Source organism: Triticum urartu, chromosome 4, assembly GCF_003073215.2.
Source record: "Triticum urartu cultivar G1812 chromosome 4, Tu2.1, whole genome shotgun sequence".
Lineage (NCBI taxonomy): Eukaryota > Viridiplantae > Streptophyta > Magnoliopsida > Poales > Poaceae > Triticum > Triticum urartu.
Genome location: NC_053025.1, coordinates 580,566,050 through 580,585,506, shown reverse-complemented (window position 1 = coordinate 580,585,506; position 19,457 = coordinate 580,566,050). Strand labels below are relative to the sequence as shown.

Sequence of the window (19,457 nt, the reverse complement as noted above, 5' to 3'; positions counted from 1 at the left end):
TTAAAACCTTTTGCAACCAACCTTGCCTTGTACCAGTCTATACTACCATCAAATTTCCTTTTGATCTTGTATACCCACTTACAATCAATTATATTAGCACCACGTTGCGGTGGTCCTAGATGCCAGGTCTGATTTTTTATGAGTGCATTATATTCATTATCCATGGCCTCCTTCCAATCCTTGTTAGCAAGTGCATCATGCAAATTAATAGGTTCACCAGTAGTGGCAAGAAAAGCACGCTTAGTCGGATTATACTTTATTGTACCATCACTGTATTGTTTTTACTTGACAATACCTGACCGAGACCTTGTGTGTCGACGAGGAGGTGAGGGAGCCATAGAAATGGCTGCTGTTGATTGTGGCGCAGGAGATCCAGTAGCTTCAGCGTTGTCCACAGAAGATCCAGGTTGGTGGAGCTCCTGATCCAAGGTAGATTGGCGCTGGTGTCGCCGCTCCTCGTCCTGGCTGCGTCGGATCAACCGCCAGAGGAGAATCAGCCAACGGGTCCTCTGTAGTCGCGGCAGACGACGTGTCAGCCAAGGACTCGCTCCCCCCCGCCGCGCTCGACAGTCGTCTCGGGTCGCGCAGGCGAGGCTTGGCGTGATGCGCCTGGACCCGCGCCTAGACCCGCGCCAAGGCCCGCGCCTGGACCGCTGTGGGCCGCCCGGTCGGTTGCGCTGTCGGCCACCAGGGGGCGCAGGAGCGAATCTGCATGGGATCGACCAACTTCAACGATATGACGGTGTTTGCGTTCAGCAGAACCGTTCTGTTCATGAGCATGAGGGCAGGACACATAATGAGTGATTCCAATGCTACGGAAGAAGGAGTTGAGTTTTTCATACTCCCCTCCCCAGTCACTTTGGACCGAAATAATTTTCCTATCAAAGTGGCGCTCAACAAGCTTCTGAAATTCTTGGAAGATAGGAAATACTTCAGATTTATACTTAAGCAAATAAATCCACGTGAACTTGCTGTAATCATCAATGAAGCTAACATAATATTTTTTTGACCAAAAGAATCTCGAGCATGATCCCATACATCACTGAAGATCAATTGTAAGGGAGCATGAGACACACTAGTAGACTTAGGATAGGGAAGCTTGATGACTCTTGGCACATTGACATGCTTCGCAAACGGACTCATTATTTGAACTATGTGACAAAGGAAGATTGTCTTTATTGACTACTTGCCTAACTATGACTGATGAGGGATGTCCTAATCTTTGATGCCACCGCGCGAAAGAGGGCTTGGTGACGGAATAGACTCGACGATGCTTGTTGCTAAGTGCTTCAGATGAGATGGGGTAGAGGCCGCCAATGCATCTACCGTGATAGAGAGGTGCCCTCGTTGCCCGATCCTTAATGAAAAAATAGCGAGGGTGAGTTTCAAAGAAAACATCATTATCGATGGCTAAACGAGACATAGAGGCAAGGTTTTTGTCAGCTTGAGGAACATGGAGAACATCTTAAGAATGAGATCACGTTGAAGAGTAGGTGAATTAAGCGAAACTTGACCAATGTGACAAATATCCATACCTTTACTGCTGGCGGTGTGGATCTGGTCGTTGCCGTGATATGTCTCGCGTAGGGCAAGGTGCTCTAGTTCATTGGTGACATGATCGGTAGCACCGGAGTCAACATTCCATACGCCGTCCCCACCTTGCTCGCGCATAGCAGCTGCAACCAGTTTGGAATCTGGGACGAAGTTTTCATCATATCGATGCCAGCAGTCGATGACCTCATGTCCGGCCTTCTTGCAGAGTTCACACCAAGGGCGACCACGTGAAGAGGAGGAGCGGCGACTAGTGTTGGAGTTGAAGCCGCCACCCCCATAATTGTTGCCGTAGCCGCCGTCGTTGTTGTGACCGTAGCCGCCACCAGAGCGGGCACCATCACCCGAAGAGACAGCACGTCCGCGGCCACCACCGCGGTTGGTACCTTGGTGACCATGGCCACGACCGCTACCACGTGAAGCGGAGTATGCGGAAGATTGCCGAAGATCGCCGCCGTGGAGGAGGGTGAGGCGGGCGTCGAAGCTGAGCAGCTGGCTGTGTAGCTTCGGAACCGTGATAGGTTCCACCCGTGCCGCAAGCGCAGAAACGATCGGATTATACTCCATGTCGAGGCCGGCAAGAATTTTGGAGACGATCTCCGGATCGGAGAGCGCCGAGGCGGTGCACGCGACTTCATCGGTGAGAGTTTTGATCTTGCTGAGGTACTCTGCCATGGACATGTTACCTTTTTTAAGGTTGGTGAGCTCGATGCGGGTGTTGATCGCCTGCGCCTGGCTCTGGGCAGTGAACATGCCGTTGATGGCGCGCCATATCTCGGCCAGCGTCTGGAGCGTGGCCACCTGGGACAGAATCTCGCGGGAAAAAGAACCCATCAAGAACCCTTGAAGTTGTTGCTGTTGGGCATACCAGAGGGTGCGTGCGGAGTTGACGACTTGCTCTTCTTTGCCATCCTTGGTGATGGTGAGAGTGGCCGGCGGTGGTAGGCTCGTGGCGTCGAGGTGGTGCTCCAGCTGGGCACCCTTGATCTGGGGAAGCACGATGGCTTTCCAAAGGAGGAAGTTCCCCCTCGTCAGCTTCTCCTATGGTGGCGATCCGAGGAAGGTATTGGTGGTTGTGGATGAGGAGGCAAAGGTGGAGGCGGAGGAAGTGGTGGTGATCGCGCCCATGGTGCTGGGGGACATGGAGGCGGAGGTGGTGGACATGGCTCGGTCGCGAAGGTAGCTAGATGCGATCTCTCTTGATCTGATGAGGAAGAGGCTCTGTTATCATGTAAAGTAGTTTGGAAAGCGTAGAACCCTTTATCTCGGGCCGCGTTGCATATATTGAGGCAAAGCCTTGGTTCACAAGTTACAGAGAGGAGATCGAGAGAAATCGATCAGGACGAAGAGAAGATCGACCAGGAGAGGTCGTTACACGGGATAAGGAGAAGAGATAGAATTGAGATATAAGTTTAAACAACCTCTCCTATCCCTATACAATAATTCTAACACTTCGTACCTCTTTTTGGAAGCTTCTTATGACGCTTCCTCGGTCGATTAAAAATTTATTTTGGTGGGCTTTTGCTTCATGTAGACTTTTTGGAAAAAAAACAAAAAAAAAGAACGTGAAAAATGGCATTATGATGATGTGGGAGCAAAAACTGTTTTGCTTTCGATTTGATCCTCGTGGTGGAAGCTTCTTTTGCACTTCCTGGATCAACATCGAAGTCGGTCCCATAAATAAAGAAGATACGAGTAGTATATATAGAATAGAATATTTGCAGCCCTGCCCCAAAAGGACCGATCGATCTCTCCCTGTCCGTCTCTGTTATTTGTATATGGGTTGGGGGTGATCAGGCGGTCATTTTGTGGTCTTTTTTTATTCTTTTATGATTTTTGGGTGTGTTTGTGTTGATGCCCCATCAGACTCTACTATTTCCGTTGCTGCACTTGGATTTGTTGTATGAATGTGTCTGTTGTTTTATATTTATACAATGGGGCGAAAGCATGTTTGGATATGGATCCAGGCCAGCATGAACGAATTTGAGCTAGAGCCATGGATGGAGCACAAAATATCTTGAGCTTTGTGTAGATGGGAAATGCTAGTAATCCAAATGTGCAAGTAGTCGCTGATGCATCTCCATCAGTCGCCAATTCCATTCCATTCCATTCCATTCGTGTGTATCTCGATCGGATCCACCGTAGCATATACTATAGCAGATGGAATGGAATCAATCCAAATCGGAACATGCTTTATTATTTATAGAGATATATATGCCATGCCTTGGATCACTTTCCTTCCCTTGCTTTTGCTTGAGAAACGTCACATTTCGATGCATCATCAGCAGCAACTAGTTTGCGAGTAGTAGTACAGTAATCTCGTGGCTGGCTGGCTGGCTGTCTATCTCGACTCTATTTTTCTCTTCATACTACTCTCTGAGGCGCGCCACTCCACAACTTAAGTAACTGGCGATTAATCCATCGATTCATTCCTGGATGAGTGAATTGTCAGATTTTTCCCAACTCACAGCAGTGGAAGCACTGCATCTGCATCTGCATTTGCGTGCATTCAGCCTACCTCTCTGAGAGCTCTCTCTCTCTCTCTCTCTCATTGTCGCTTTCAATCGGCCATCTCCCAAACTCACACTTACTTTCAAAGTCCAGATTATTTAGCTAACTGCTACGTCTGAATTATGCTCGCTCCCTCCCAAAGTCCACCACCGCCCCTGCATGCACACAGAGTTCAGTCTATATACTCCCTCCGTTTTTTAGGTCTGCATATAACTTTTGTCTAAGCTCAAAATTCTCTATTTTGACCAAACTTATAAAAAAAAGTATCAACATTTACAAAACCAAAGGAATATCTTTAGCTTCATTATGGAATGAGTTTCATTATCGACATTTACAAGGCCAAAGGATTACCCAATCACTCAAGTTTCAAGTTTTCTTGGGCTCTGCCCCGACCACGGATGGCAAGTGATTATCTTTTTAATCCGGTTTCAAATTAGGCCCTTACTTTTTCCCCAGAGAATGCCCCTTGGTATCGAACCCACGGGAGGATGTGCTATATGACAAAGGTTCAAGCAAGTTATTCTTACAATAAGAAACAGTAAATTACAAAACTTCTTTGGCAAATACTATGGGGTCGAGTATCTCTAACACTGGCTTACTTTAACAAAACATCCAATAGACTTTTCCTTATTTTGTTATTACTACTTTCTTTTAGAAACTAGTCTTTTGGAAAATTTCATCTATCCAGATGAGCATAACAAAGGCTACTTGCTTATAATATACCTAAGCGGATAAAATTTTGTGCTAACTAGCAAGATGTACAACTAAGAGCATCTTCAACAGAGGTGCAAAAATATCAAGCACTAAAATAGTATTACAGTGCTACTGTAGCATTTTTAGCGAGCTGCGGCCAATATTGGTCTTTCACATGCCCAAAAATGCGCGTCCAAAAAAAACACGCAGTGCAAATTATGAAGCGTGCGCGATCCGGCGCCCAATATTTGCAGCGTGCGATAGCGCTTTTAAGCGTGTGTCTTAAATTCGTTTGCGTGCGTACTATTTTGCAGCATCTGCTGGAGCGTTTTGGCGCACAAAAATGATGGTTTTTAGCACGCGGAGCAGGTTTTGGGCGCCTGTTGAAGATACTCCAGTATTCGTATTTCAAGCAAAAAAACGAGAGTCGAGGGTAGGTAGGTAGGTAGGGGTATATACGCACAAGAAAACAAGGGTAACAGGTGCAGAAGTATATATGGCATGCTTTTCTTGCTCATCTTCGATCAATTTTCTCGCTTCACAACTCGCTGTCAAAAGAACATTTTACATTTTGAAAAAGAGAGAGTACATAGTATACATGACTGTGCATCGTGTCAGATTTTTCCAGCTCACTGCAGTGAAAGGAAAGCACTGAGTCTTCATGCATGCATTCAGCCTACAACTTACCTCTTTGTCGCTCTCAATCTTTTGAATTCTGACATGCAAAGTCCGAATTACTACTCTACTACTCCATCTGTCATGAAAAAGTCTTACATCTTGAGACAGATGGACAACGTCAAAAAATGTTTTACATTTTGTGATAGAGGAAGTATTTATTTAGCCAACCAGAGGAAGTACATATTATTCGTGCTTACTCGGAAAGTCCACCACCATCACTACACACAGAGTTTAGTCTACCGTGCAAATTTCGGCTGGCAAGCGTCGTCCGTGTAGCTGTGCTCATAAGTACTTCACGGACGATGGTTTGCTGAACGACACATGCACGACAGCTCATCCCATCGTCCGATGTTGTTTAGATTTGTCCATGGATGGTGCCATGGGCATGTCGTGCAAATTTCGGCTAGCAAGCGTCATCCATGTAGCAATGCTTTGTTTCTTAGGTTCATCAGAGATGTACTGCTACGTTTACTTGAATTTTCCCCTCTTAAGTTTTGGATTGGGTTAATAGTATAGCTCTGCTCTCAAGGCCAATGGCCGTAAAAATTGTAGGATTCTAAATATTTATATTGTTTTATTGTTGTATTAATCTGACTCTTCGTAGGAGTATACAATATGAATATGAAGAAGAGAGAGGTAAAGTAGAGGGCAAGTTCTACATGGTTTAAACCTTCCCTGTTTCTAACTCCCATTCTCAAACAAAAATAAAAGCAAAGGATAAAGGTGCGTGCCGTAGTGGGGAAATTGCAGGTCTCTCTCGCAAAAATAAAATTGTTCTCTTTGATTTGATCGTCCTTCGTCTGTCCATTTCCCCGCTTGACCAACCTCTCTCTGTCACTCACTCTAGTTATGGTAACCTACCTGGATTTGTTTATAATTTTGACAGTAATCTTAATGAGATTGACCATTCCATACTTGTTGACACGCCTATCGCTTTCAGGACTATACATAAATACGATAAAATAATGGCGCGCACGAGCTTGCTTAATTAGCTGGTGGCATCAAGTCGCAGAATTTGGGCGGCTCACTGACACTGGTCCGGCACTCACACTCCACTGGATGTCACAATTTCCGATCTCACAGCAGTGAAAGTGCCTCTCATTGTCTCTTTCCTTTGAATTCAGACTTGCTTTCAAATTAAATCCATACTATTATTTATGTTTAGCTAATTATTATTTTTTAGAAAAAAAGGATGATCTCCGACCTTTGCAGCTGGGCGATGTGTACAATCATTTTATTAATTATTCACAAAAACCTCATAAAATAATACATTAGGTAGTCTAAAATCACCATCTTAGACACATCTATCGCTACTTCTATCCACTTGATGAAAGGGTGTCGATAATCCGAGCATAATACCATACAGGCATCACACCGAAGCCTAACATCTAAACCCAGAGGCCCCAACCTAGCCATGTTGCTAGGTCACACACCGGTCCAGCACACTCATAAAGGCCGCCGCCGTCTTGCACCGATCCATCTCCAGAGCAGACACTGACACATTGACCTTGCCAGGCCTGCCGTCGACGCCACCACAGAGCCAAACAACACCACCATCCTGCACGTATCTATCCACACGCGCCCGTCACCGAAACTCCACAGCGACATGCCGCCGAGATCCACCGTTGGCCTTGTGATAGATGTAATACTGCTCCTCCTCTAGTCCCCTCCAACCAGCACTTGCTCCAAAATGATGCGCTCAGGAGGGAGAACGACACCAAAGGTGCAATCATCGTCCGATCCGGGAGACCCAGATCTGGTTTCCCTCAGAGCATCTCGAGCATGATGACGCAAAATGCTACGACGATGTCTCAACAAGGAAACGACATCGGAGACGTTGCCATCGTCTGTCATGACCGTAGTCGGTGCGATTTTCATCGGCAGTCGCACCACTAGGCCGTGCACCGCTGGCGTCGCTGGTCCTTTCAACCGGAGCAACTCCAGAAACGATGCCCTCAAGAGGGAATACGACGCAGAAGCACCGCCATCGCTCGATCCCAATGAGATCTAGGGTTTACCCCCGAGTTGGGAGCAATCATCTCTTGATTCCTCTTCCTCGATCATGCCCACCCGGTCCCATCTCCATTTCATGAAGAAGCGATACTACTTACAGTACTACTATGTCTCTATCTCTCCCTGTGTGTGTGTGTGTTACCTAGATTTGTTTTGTTTCATGTTCGTTCACATAATATTAGTTCTGTAATAAATGAGGACAATTAATATGGATATGAGTGAGTAACTAATTTTGGGACATGAACCAATCATGATGAATTGAGACTGACTATTCCCTCCACATATATTTGTTGGCATAGATGCACATATAATAGTGTAGTGTTGATGGATGCAGTGCAAGTTGAAGTTGAAGTTGGACGGGGTATATGAAGCTCTTCCACTTGCACGAATGTAGTATGGCTTTGAACACCGATGGAGAGTCTTTCTATTACCAGTCCAAGTCGTAGGGAGGTCTTATTCCATCTATCCATTTTCTTCTTCTTTGTAATAGTAGGAGGAGTTGCACACTCCAACTCCAACAGCAGCAGCTCAGGCAACGGGGTCATGTGTCAACCCTACGTCAAATGAATCACCATTGGACCGACGGACGGACGGATTCAAAATCCAAAACAGAAGTGCCAGGTCAAATCCACACATACATAAAGTCAACAAGCTAGCTAGGTGTCTGTTTTGTGTTCTTGGTCAAATTAATACTACTATACAGCTACAAGGAAGAAAAGCAAGTTACTAATTTGTTTCTCATGCTGACACAGGTTGACTAATGCGTAACAATCACCGACAACATCTATCTTACTTAGTACTCCCACCGTTTCCAAATATAAGTTTTTTTTAGAGATTCCAACTAGTGACTACATACAGAGCAAAGTGAATGAATTTACACTCTAAAATATGTCTACATACATTCTTATATTGTAGTCCATTTAAAATATGTAAAAAGACTTATATTTTAGAAACGAAGGGAGTAGAAAACATTATTTTTCTACTAAGGCAGTGCGCGGCAATAATTATTTTTGACCAATAAGCTCCATTGATTGAACCGTTGATTCCGGAACCCCACACAAGGGGCACAACCCATTACCCCGGCCATGCCTCCTGAGCAACTCGGTCGTGGATGGGAGGCGATCCCTAAGCAGTTGCTCAGACCATGTGCGTACGATCCCTGTTAAAAGGTGTATGACGAGAAAGGGTTTCTCCCCACTTTAGAATACAAAAGCAACAGCCCAGTCAGACAACCACCGATACAACAAAAGAAGAAGAAGAAAATAAGACGAAGAAATAAAGATAGACGACAAAAGGACACAAGATGCTACCGAATAGGTAATAGGCCCTGACTACACCTAGAACATGCTAAGACATCGAGGAAGCAGCCTGCGACCGAAAGATGACCACGCGCCATCAACTTCCAATAGGTTAACACCGTTGTCTGGACATCCGTCCCCGCCTTAGGATTGTAGGACACCACGTCGTCGATAAGCAATTTAATATCACGTTGGCAGAGCCTTGAACTCAAGACCTACTAACTCGGATTTCATATTAAATTCATGCTCTAGCAAACTCATGTAAAAGTCTGAACTGATCAAAAGAGGCGGATAGTATATTTCAACCCTCATGACAAAAATATGTGTATGTGTGCGTTCATAGAGTTGAATGTATGTGAACGTCTATGCTTGTACTGTGTTAAAAAAACAAGATTGGAGTATATATTACTACAAGTTTTTCTTTCTTTACACTAACAGAAAAAACTGTATGCTGTTACACTTACCGACGACTCACCCTGATGAGAACCACCTTTCTAATCCTTGCTGCTTCTAGATATGATCATCCCCTCTCCCGTTTCATGCATGCATGCCTAACGTACGCCTCTCGCGCGCCATCTATCTGTCCGTCCGTTTGACAATTGTTTCTACCTATGCGTCGCTCTGTCTGCTGTCGCCGTCGACGGTGGCGTTGTCCTGGTGCCGTCGCCGTCGCCGGTGGTGTTGCCGTTGAGGATGCAGAGGAGCTCGGTGAATGCGCCGAGGATGTCCCTGAGCGTGTCGCTGTCGTTGATGGCGATGTAGCACAAGAGGAGGTCGTGCATGCGCGCGCGGTCGGCGCCGCGGCGCGGGTCCAGGCCCAGCGCCTCCGCCATCTCCAGCATCGACTTGAGGAACTCGGCGCGGGGCGCGTCCGTCGACATGGTGACGCTCCGCACCGCCTCCTGCGACGGGATGAATGGACAGGGAGCGGTGGCGTGCTCGGAGGAGGAGGAGTCGACGATGGAGTTGGAGCGGCCGGGGGGCGCGAGGGAGAGGCGGCGGGACGCGATGGCGGAGGACAGGCCGCCGACGTCGGCCTGCGCGTCGGCGTCGTCGTCGTCGAGGAAGGCCGGGGAGGAGGTGGAGGCGGAGGAGGGCGGCGAGACGGAGACGGAGGTGGAGGTGGAGCCGTCGTCGTAGGTAAGGTTAAGGAGGGCCGACGGCGGTGACTTGGGGGGCCTCCGGCCGCCCACGACGGCGGGGAAGCAGCCGAGCATTGCGCGGCGGTCCGTGCTTCTTGGCATTTCTTTCTTGGTTGTTGTTTCTGAAATTAGATTAGAGAGAGAATGGAATGAGGCGCGCGTACGTCATGGGTGTGGAGAAGAAGGAAGGAAGGAAGGCGTCCCTCCCTATAATTAGGCCGGCCATCACTTTATCTAATCTAATCTAAATCCCCGCTCCGGCTAAGGCAATGCAATCAATATACCCATCCCGGCTAATTAGCAGCTATTTTTACGCTGAGTTTGTGCCGTTGGGATGATCCATGATGCGCGCGGTCATGCACCACATGCATCAGTCAACTCCCTCTCAAACTTGGAGACACAGAGAGAGTGTGTATGTGAGTGATGGCTAGCAAATTGTTTTCCATATATACACTCTGCCCTCGCCATTCGACAGGTGATCGACTAGAAGGGGGACCCTCTTGACCAAGCAAGCGGCCCCCTCTTCGCTCGTCGGAGAGCCGGCGGGGGACGCTGGTTTTGGGCGTCGGTGGGCTCTCAAATTGCCTTTGCTTTCGGAGGCCAGGGCTCGCGCTTCTCATTTGGGATAGATGGGCCAATCCCGTGTTTCACTCTTTCGGCAGCGCTGATGGGAGGCAACCAAATGGATCCTTGGGCGGTGCTGGGACTCCATTTGGTTGGAGGCAGCTGCTTGGGAACTAGGGTTTCCATTACTTCCGCGTTGTGCGGTGCTAGGGGGTGTAACACCCTCGATGCGACTATAGCTCCCACGTGTCGAGGTACGACTTAGAGACATAATCGCATTGAAGGCATATGTCGCAAATTAGGCAATCTTCATAACATCTCATGTAATATGATAATAAAAGGGAAGATAACATGGTTGGCTTACACTCGCCACGTCAAACAAGAACATAAATAACATTACATCATCCAAACACTCATGGCTCGACTACGGCGCCAAAATAAAAGAGAACCCAACATGCGACACGGTCCCAATCACCCCCAACTGGGCACCACTACTGATCATCGGGAAAGGAAACATAGTAACGTTGAGAGTCCTCGTCGAACTCCCACTTGAGCTCATACGCGTCTCCTGGAGCGGAATCATCAGGCCCTGCATCTGGTGTAATAGTAATCTGTGAGCCACAGGGACTCAGCAATCTCGCACCCTCGCGATCAAGACTATTTAAGCTTATAGGTAAGGCAAGGTAAATATATGAGTGGAGCTGCAGCAAGCGACTAGCAAGTATGGTGGCTAACTTATTCGCAAAAGAGAGCGAGAAGAGGAGGCAAAGCGCGAGCGAGAATCTAGAGAGCAACCTGCGCAAACATTACTCCAACACCGTGTCCACTTCCCGGACTTCGCCGAGAAGAGGCCATCACGGTAACACACTCAGTTGATTCATTTTAATTAATTAAGGTTCAAGTTATCTACAATCGGACATTAACAAATTCCCATCTGCCCATAACCGCGGGCACGACTTTCGAAAGTTCAATCCCTGCAGGGGAGTCCCAACTTAGCCCATGACAAGCTCTCACGGCCAACGAAGGAATAGACCTCCTCCCAAGACGTTCCGATCAGACTCGGTATCTCGGTAATTCAAGACAACTCCGACAATGGTAAAACAAGTCCAGCAACACCGCCCGCTGTGCCGACAAATCCCGATAGGAGCTGCACATATCTCGTTCTCAAGGCACACCGAATAAGCTAAGCGTACGGGAGCCAACGTAACCCAAGTTGCCAAGGGACGGCCCCGCACGGTGCTCTAGGTTGGACCAACACTCAGAGGAGCACTGGCCCGGGGGGGGGGGTTAAAATAAGATGACCCTTGAGTCCGCGAAACCCAAGGGAAAAGGCTAGGTGGCAAATGGTAAAACCAAGGTTGGGCATTGCTGGAGAAGTTTTATTCAAGGCGGACTGTCAAGGGGTTCCCATTATAACCCAACCGTGTAAGGAACGCAAAATCCAGGAACATAACACCGATATGACGGAAACTAGGGCGACAAGAGTGGAAGAAAACACTAGGCGAGAGGCCGAGCCTTCCACCCTTTACCAAGTATATAGATGCATTAAGATAACAAAGTAATATAATGATATCCCAACAAGTAAATAAATGTTCCAACAAGGAACGGCCTCCAATCTTCACCTGTAACTAGCAACGCTATAAGAGGGGCTGAGCAAAGCGGTAACATAGCCAATCAACGGTTTGCTAGGACATGGTGGGTTAGAGGTTTGACATGGCAATTTGGGAGGCTTGCAAGCAAGTGGTAGGCATCGTAGCAATGGCATAGCAAAAGAACGAGCAAACTAGCATAGCAAAGATAGTAGTGATTTCGAGAGTATGATCATCTTGCCTGCACAGTTGTCAGAGTTGACTGGATCCTCAAAAGCAAACTCAACGGGCTCCTCGTTAGCGAAATCATCTCTCGGCTCTACCCAAACAAGACAAACAAGCAACAAGGATACAATCAACCACGTGCAAACTCAAACAACACGATGCAAAGATGATATGCTATGCGGGATGCGATGCGGGATGCAAAATGCAAGATATGACAGGAAATGCATGAACCTGGCCTCAACTTGGAAAACCAAGTGTGCCACTGGAAAGAAGAGATGAAATCGCTTGAAAACGATATAAAGAACGCCGGAATCGGAGTTACGGTTTGGAAATGGCAAGCGATTCAAATATGACACCGGTCTACGATTTACAGCAAGTAGGCATCTAAATGCAACGAAATGAACATGCTACAACAACCAAATATGACAACAAAATACATGGCAGGGATGCACACAAGATGCTTAACAAAAGTCTAGCACTAAGCTACGGCCAATTCATCCATTAACAGGTTCAAACAAGCATGGCAAAAATGCAAATGACAAACAGATCTCAGACTTAGTGAAATTAACACTTGTCTGGAATTTCAGATCAGGTAGCACGCTTCGGAGCAACAAATGTACATGCTACAGGACCTGAACATGGCAAAGTAAAGCATGGCATGGAACTACTCAAAGAGCTTAACAAAAGTCCCTTAGTGACCTTGAGCCAAAAAGGATCATAAAATACAATTGCAAGCATGTGAACATAGCAAAAACATAATCAGTTTTCAGACTTAGTGAAAACTGGCACATGCTGAAATATAACTCAAGTAGGCATGTTTACGAGCTCGATGCACTCACTACGGTGCAAGTCATGGCAAGACAAGCATACACCTATCAAGAAGGCATAAAATGCAAGCTAGACATGGCAAGAACAAAAGCATAGCATGCACGGATCAACTACCACATCACCGGCAAAATTGCAAACAAGTTGACAATCTGCCCAGATTCACAAAGTAGCAAAAGTAGAGCTCGATTGACTCAAGCTGGGGTGCTCCATAATGGCAAACAAAGACATGGATGGATAGAGCACTACAAGATTAACAAAACTCCCTTACTGATCATTCTCAAAAGAGGCACGGATCACTAGGAAACAACATGAACATATGGCATCATGAGATACACAACTCCAGGACTTGGTGAAATCATTAAGTCCCTGAAAACAGAATTAGCAAGTGGACCTCTTTGCAAGCTTGCACAAGTCACCACACACATGCTAAAAATACATGGGTTGCACCTCTGGAGAGATGACAAAACCCTTAACAAAACACATGTAGAACATCAGGGCATAACATGCACACATTAATCATGGCAAAAATGACAAAAAGCTAAATGGAGTAGCAGATCTGACAACTATCTCAAGTAGCCCTCTTCTAACAGCATTTAGGGCATCAAGATGAACTCAAATGAAAATGATGCAATGGAACGAAATGATGTACTCTCTGAGATGAACATTTTGATATGCTATATGCATGAATCGGAGCTACGGATGCAAAGTTACGGAGCCGTGAATAGGAGCACTTGAATCTGAGATTTGAGGACTTAGAGAAAAAAACACCTCGCGAGATCTAGGGTTTACTGTACACGCACGCGAACCGAGGCGGCGGCGCGGTTCGCTGGAGATGGTGAGGACGGCGGCGGCCGAGGTCGGCGGCGGCGGATCCGGCCGGGGCGGAGTCGGCGGCGACGGCTGCAGCGGGCGGCGCTGCGGAGGCGGCCGGAGGCGGCTCGGGCGGCGGCGGATCCGGCGGCGGTGGCAGGGCGGCGAGAGGCGGACCGGGGCGGCGCGGGAAGCGGGCCGCGGGGGCCGGCTCCGGGCTCCCGGGCCGCGCGGTGGGAGGCGGCGGCGGGACAGGTGGCGGCGCGCGATTGGGCGGCGGTGGCGGCGCGGACGCGTCCGGTCGGATTCGGACGTGTCCGGCCGGCGCAGAGAGGGAAAAATTAGGGTTTCGGGGAGGGGGATCCGAGATTTTCGAGGAGGACCTATTTATAGGCATAGATGGAGTTAGGAGAGTCCAAATGAGGTGCGGTTTTCGGCCACGCGATCGTGATCGAACGCTCTAGACGATGGAGCAGAGTTAGGTGGGTTTTGGGCCAAATTGGAGGGGTGTTGGGCTGCAACACACACGAGGCCTTTTCGGTCCCTCGGTTAACTGTTGGAGTATCAAACGAAGTCCAAATGATACGAAACTTGACAGGCGGTCTACCGGTAGTAAACCAAGGCCGCTTGGCAAGTCTCGGTCCAATCCGGAAATGTTTAATCCCCACACACGAAAGAAAGCTAGAAATGACCACCGGAGGAGAACGAAGCGCCGGAATGCAAAACAGACAACGGGGAAAATGCTCGAATGCATGAGACAAACATGTATGCAAATGCAATGCACATGATGACATGATATGAGATGCATGACAATGATAACAACACACGGAGACAAAAACCCGAGCCCGAGGAAATAAAATAACTTAACGCCGGAAACGGCAAGAGTTGGAGTACAAATTGGGAAAGTTACATCTAGGGTGTTACAAGGGGATCATCCTCTCGTGTTGGGACATATGGGTTGAACATGATTGGGTTTAATGAGCTCGGCCCAGCTCAACACAGTGTGGGGATATCTGGGTACGGACCACACATGTTTTGTCACTCGGTACATACAAGTAAGTTTGCAAATTTGGCAAGGATCCGACTGTGGGATCTAGCCCAAGTGGTCTGGCTAGTTCGGCTCGGGTTACGCCGGATGATGCCTCATGTGGGCCAAGCCTTTTCACGTGGGTGTAAATAAGGTGTCCGGTCGAGCCGAACACATGGAAACGGGGTTCTGGATTCCCAAGGGAACCCTAGCGCCTCATTTGGGGTTTCTCGCATCTAGCTATGAGGTGCGGCGACTAGGGTTTCTTAACGAGGCCATTGAAACATTCCAAACATATCTATCTTTTATGAACTCCTTTTGCATGGTTTTGCATTTAAAGCTGGTCAGTGAATAAAAACTTGTCGATAGAGAAATAGAAAATACCATGAGTATAGGTACATCAAGTGCGCCACCCGGGGCTTGGATATGGGCCAGGGGAAGGCCCAGGGTGTCCAAGGGTTGCGAATTATGTCCGCCTACGAGTTTTTATTCTCGAGAGCTCCTATTCGGCGTTGTAAGAATCGGTTAGCGCTGCTAGCGCTCGCAGGCCACACGTAGAGGGCCGGCCCGACAACATGCTCAAAAAGAAAATACGAATTAAAAAACCGAACAATACTTATGAGAGAACATGATTCGAAATCCGCATGGCAACAAGAACGCCCGACACAGTAACCACTAGACCGGCATAGCCATGTTGTGTATTATCAGGAAAGAAGGCTAGTTTGAAAATGAATTCACAAAAAAACATTCATGTTGAAAATTTCAAAAGTTTCACAAAAATAAAAAAAATTCACAAATTTGAAAAGGTTCATACAAATTGAGAAAAGATCATGAATGTGGAAAAAGTTCATGAATTCAAAAAAAACACAAATTTGAAAGAAAATCATAAAATTTGTAGTTCAAAAAAATGAAAATGAATTCATGCATTTGAAAAAAAACCATGAATTTGTAAAAATTTCACAAAATTTGAAAGTGAGTTCATGCATTTGACAAAGAAAAACATGACTAAAAAATTTATCAATTTGTAAAGTTTATGGATTTGAAAAAAATCACGAATTTGGAAATTTTGCAAAAAACAAAAAAATCAGAAATAAAAAAATATAAAAGAAATAAAACGAAAAAGAAAAATAAACAAAATAGGAAAAAACGGAACCGAAAACCCAGCAGGAAAAGTAGGAAAAAACACAAACCGATAGTAGATGGGCCGGCCTGCTACTAACTACTCCCTCCGTCCCATAATATAAGAACGTTTTTGACACTACACTAGTGTCAAGAACGTTCTTATATTATGGGATAGAGGGAGTAGCATATATGCCCTTACCCGGTGCTTAAGGCGCCCGAATAGGGATTGGGTTTGTTCTCGGGTGTCTGCCTTGACTAGGCGCCCTATGAAGAAGTGCTTCCTACTTTCATGAAAAAAATTCATATACGGAGTAGCTGACAAGGTTATTGTAACCCACTTTCATGAAATCATATACGCGAGAGAGAGAGAGAGATTGACCAATCCATATTTGTTCTTCTTGATTGAGAAGCACGAATAATATTGGCGTGCTTCACGAGCGCCATGAAGATGCTTTTTTGTGTGTGCATCTTACAAGTGTTTTTTTTACGAACAAAACTTGTGATGCTTTTTTGCTTCTGATGTTCTGATACTTCTTTAAGAACATCAGAAGTAAAGAAGTATTACAACAGTGAAAGAAAAGAAAGCACCGCATGCTTTGAGCCTACCTCTCATTGTGGATCGCTTTCAATTTGGCAAGCAAGTAGGAGTAGCTTACGTTGAGGGCTTCAGTCGGTCTTCATCCGGCCACAGTGGTTATTCTGCAGCTGCTTGCTTGCTTGCTTGCTTGGAAGACCATCTCACTTGTTTCCTTTTGTCAATTGGCAAGACCATTATCTTAATTTCCACTAGTTACTGTAGCAGTACTACATCTGATCAGAAATAAATGGACGAATAGTGAAAGTAGTAACTAGGAGTACTACCAATACCAATAATCCTAGACTGAATTTCATATGTCTTCAACTTAATTATCCCGTGCCTAAGAAACTGCTCAGAGGTGTAACATTACTCTTGTACTACAGGGCCAGCCAGGCAGCTCAGGCAGTGGTTCATAATCAAAATCATTCATTAGTTGGACGAATTCAAAGTCAAAACACAACAAGCTAATTAATTAACTCAACTCCACACCACATATACGGCCAGCTACCTTCCTTCTTGGTCAAAGTAATACTACTAGCTACTACTGCTCCTACTACAAGGAAGATAGAAACAAGTAGCAAAGAAACTTTCTTCGGTTGGTTTCCCATCTTCACATATATGCATGCATGAGTAACAACAACTCTAGCAGAGTGCCATACTATTGACCTATGATCAAGAATTTGTCCAATTAATCAATTAATTTGCCAATTAATCCCTACTCGTAGGGTCACCGAGTAGCCAATAAACTATTAAATCGTCTGATTGATTGATTAACTTGTCGATTAGCCTATTAATTCTCTACTCATCAACCAACCAAGCAGTTACCAGTTAACAATTTTCTCAACAATGCTATTGGCAGCCTCCATATTCAATATGGACGTTGTTGAAATGATACATATTTTTTATAGTCCTCATATTAGCTGCATGCCTTTATATTGTGGGACTCACTTGTCAATCGAACATCTTTTTCTCCTAATCTCCATGCATGGTGGGGGACACCTGAAGTTTTCGTTGCTATACGCCTACAATTGTCATATGGAGTGCGTTGTAAAAGTCTGTCTTGATACGCCGAATATGAAAGCTGGGAGGCCAGATATGGAGGATGCTACATATATTACGACGACTTTTTGTAGGTATAGTGACTCAGCTGAAGTTGCTCTAACACCAGCCCACAAAATCTTACTAAAAAACAACATCAAGGCTGCGCGCGGTGGGTTAATTATTATTACAAGCAATAATCTTCATTAACTGGACCATAGGAAATTGGATGAGAAAAAAACCATTTTGCATGTCATATTTATTACTCCCTCCACTCAAATATATAGGGCAAAATAAGGGTTTTGATGTTACATTTGACCGCATGTTAGAGCAATAATATATGTCATGCATGTTACACAAAACATACTGTAAAATTGGTATGTGAAAGGAGTTTCTAATGATATAGTTTTTATATTATAGATCTCATATATTAATAATTTTATCAATGGTCAAAGGCACCCTCAAAAAAAGGTATTAGGCCCCATATATTTGGATGGAGGAGGTAGATTTGTCTAAAGTCCAACATTTTCAAGTTTGAGCAAGTTTACAAAAAAATCTGCATTCGGAATAGACTGGTGACTTTTTCTTCAAGCGTTTTCTTCCTTCCCCATTAACGGCTAGGGCAAACTCTCGCCTCTAAACTTCTCCGGTGAGCCCATGGGTTCACCTCCCCGTTGTCTGCTACTCCGACGACTGGTGGTATGTGGGGGAGGGGGAGGGGGAATCTTAGTGCCTTCGCTCGGGCTAGTAGTTTTGGTTAGGATTTTTAGTTGTCTTTCTAGTTTCGATCCTCCTCGAGTTCGTCAATCTAGACATAGTTGATGGAGCTCCGGCATAGATTCATGATGTCTCCTTGGGGCGGAAAGGTACGATTTCTTGTCATGTATGCGAGATGGCGAGATTTGATGGTGGTTGTTTCGGATCTATTCAAGGATTCAACAACAATGAGTGCGACTTTAGGGCGTTGGTCTTTAGGGGCATCCGCAACAAGACTTCTTGGTTGTCATCGGTAAGGTCAAGCCAAGTCTAGTAGGGGAGCGGCTACTGCAGCGCGTCGGCGGCTTGTTCTGCTGGCGGTAGTGGTCATAATGCTCATTATGTTTGAGGTGCTTTTCTTTCCAAGAAGGATGGATTTTATTGCCTTAAAATAGAGCACTAAGGATATATAAACAGAATAAGCACACACGGTGCTGCATAGCTAAGAAACACACAAGCAACAACAACACACATACACATAAAAATCACACCGACGACTGACAAAATCAAACAAGATCAAAGTATGCCCTTGTGGAGTAAAAAGAACTTCAAAGTGATCAAAACAATAAGAAAAAAAATCTATAGCAGGAACCATATGCGCACCGACCATCTCATCACAAGTACTCCATCCATAAAGAAATATATATTAGAGCGTTTAGACTACTACCTACAATGAGAAGGGTTCTTCAACAGCAATGCCTTGAAAAAGGAACTTCAAAAGGAACGATGCTGCAGCGCCGCTAGCTAGAACCAACCACACTAATGGGTAGATAACGAGTTTTCCCGCGTGAAGAACAAGTCCGAGCAAATTCGAACAATGCCTTGAACGTTATCGCCTGCTAGCTGGTCGTTTAACTGGTTCATCCCATTTCCATTTGATTACATCATGAATCTATGCCACACCACAGTTGAAGAAGACCCGAGTTGGTATTACAAGTTTTCCTTTACACTAATTGGGAAACGTATACATACATACATACATACATATACATACAGTATATAGAGCAGCTGGTACGTACGACACAGTCTCCGATG

General features: G+C 45.9%; 1 protein-coding gene across 1 annotated transcript; it reads right to left on the bottom strand.

Annotated features, from left to right (window-relative positions):
- Window positions 1–9,349: 9,349 nt before the first annotated feature.
- LOC125554887 lies at window positions 9,350–9,961 on the bottom strand. The gene has a single exon (XM_048718271.1). The coding sequence runs from the start codon at window positions 9,959–9,961 to the stop codon at window positions 9,350–9,352; it is 612 nt and encodes a 203-aa protein (XP_048574228.1).
- Between the last annotated feature and the right edge of the window lie 9,496 nt (window positions 9,962–19,457).

Bases quoted from the DNA above. Each gene is read 5' to 3' on its own strand.
- LOC125554887 (XM_048718271.1), bottom strand. From the start codon at position 9,961: ATGCTCGGCTGCTTCCCCGCCGTCGTGGGCGGCCGGAGGCCCCCCAAG.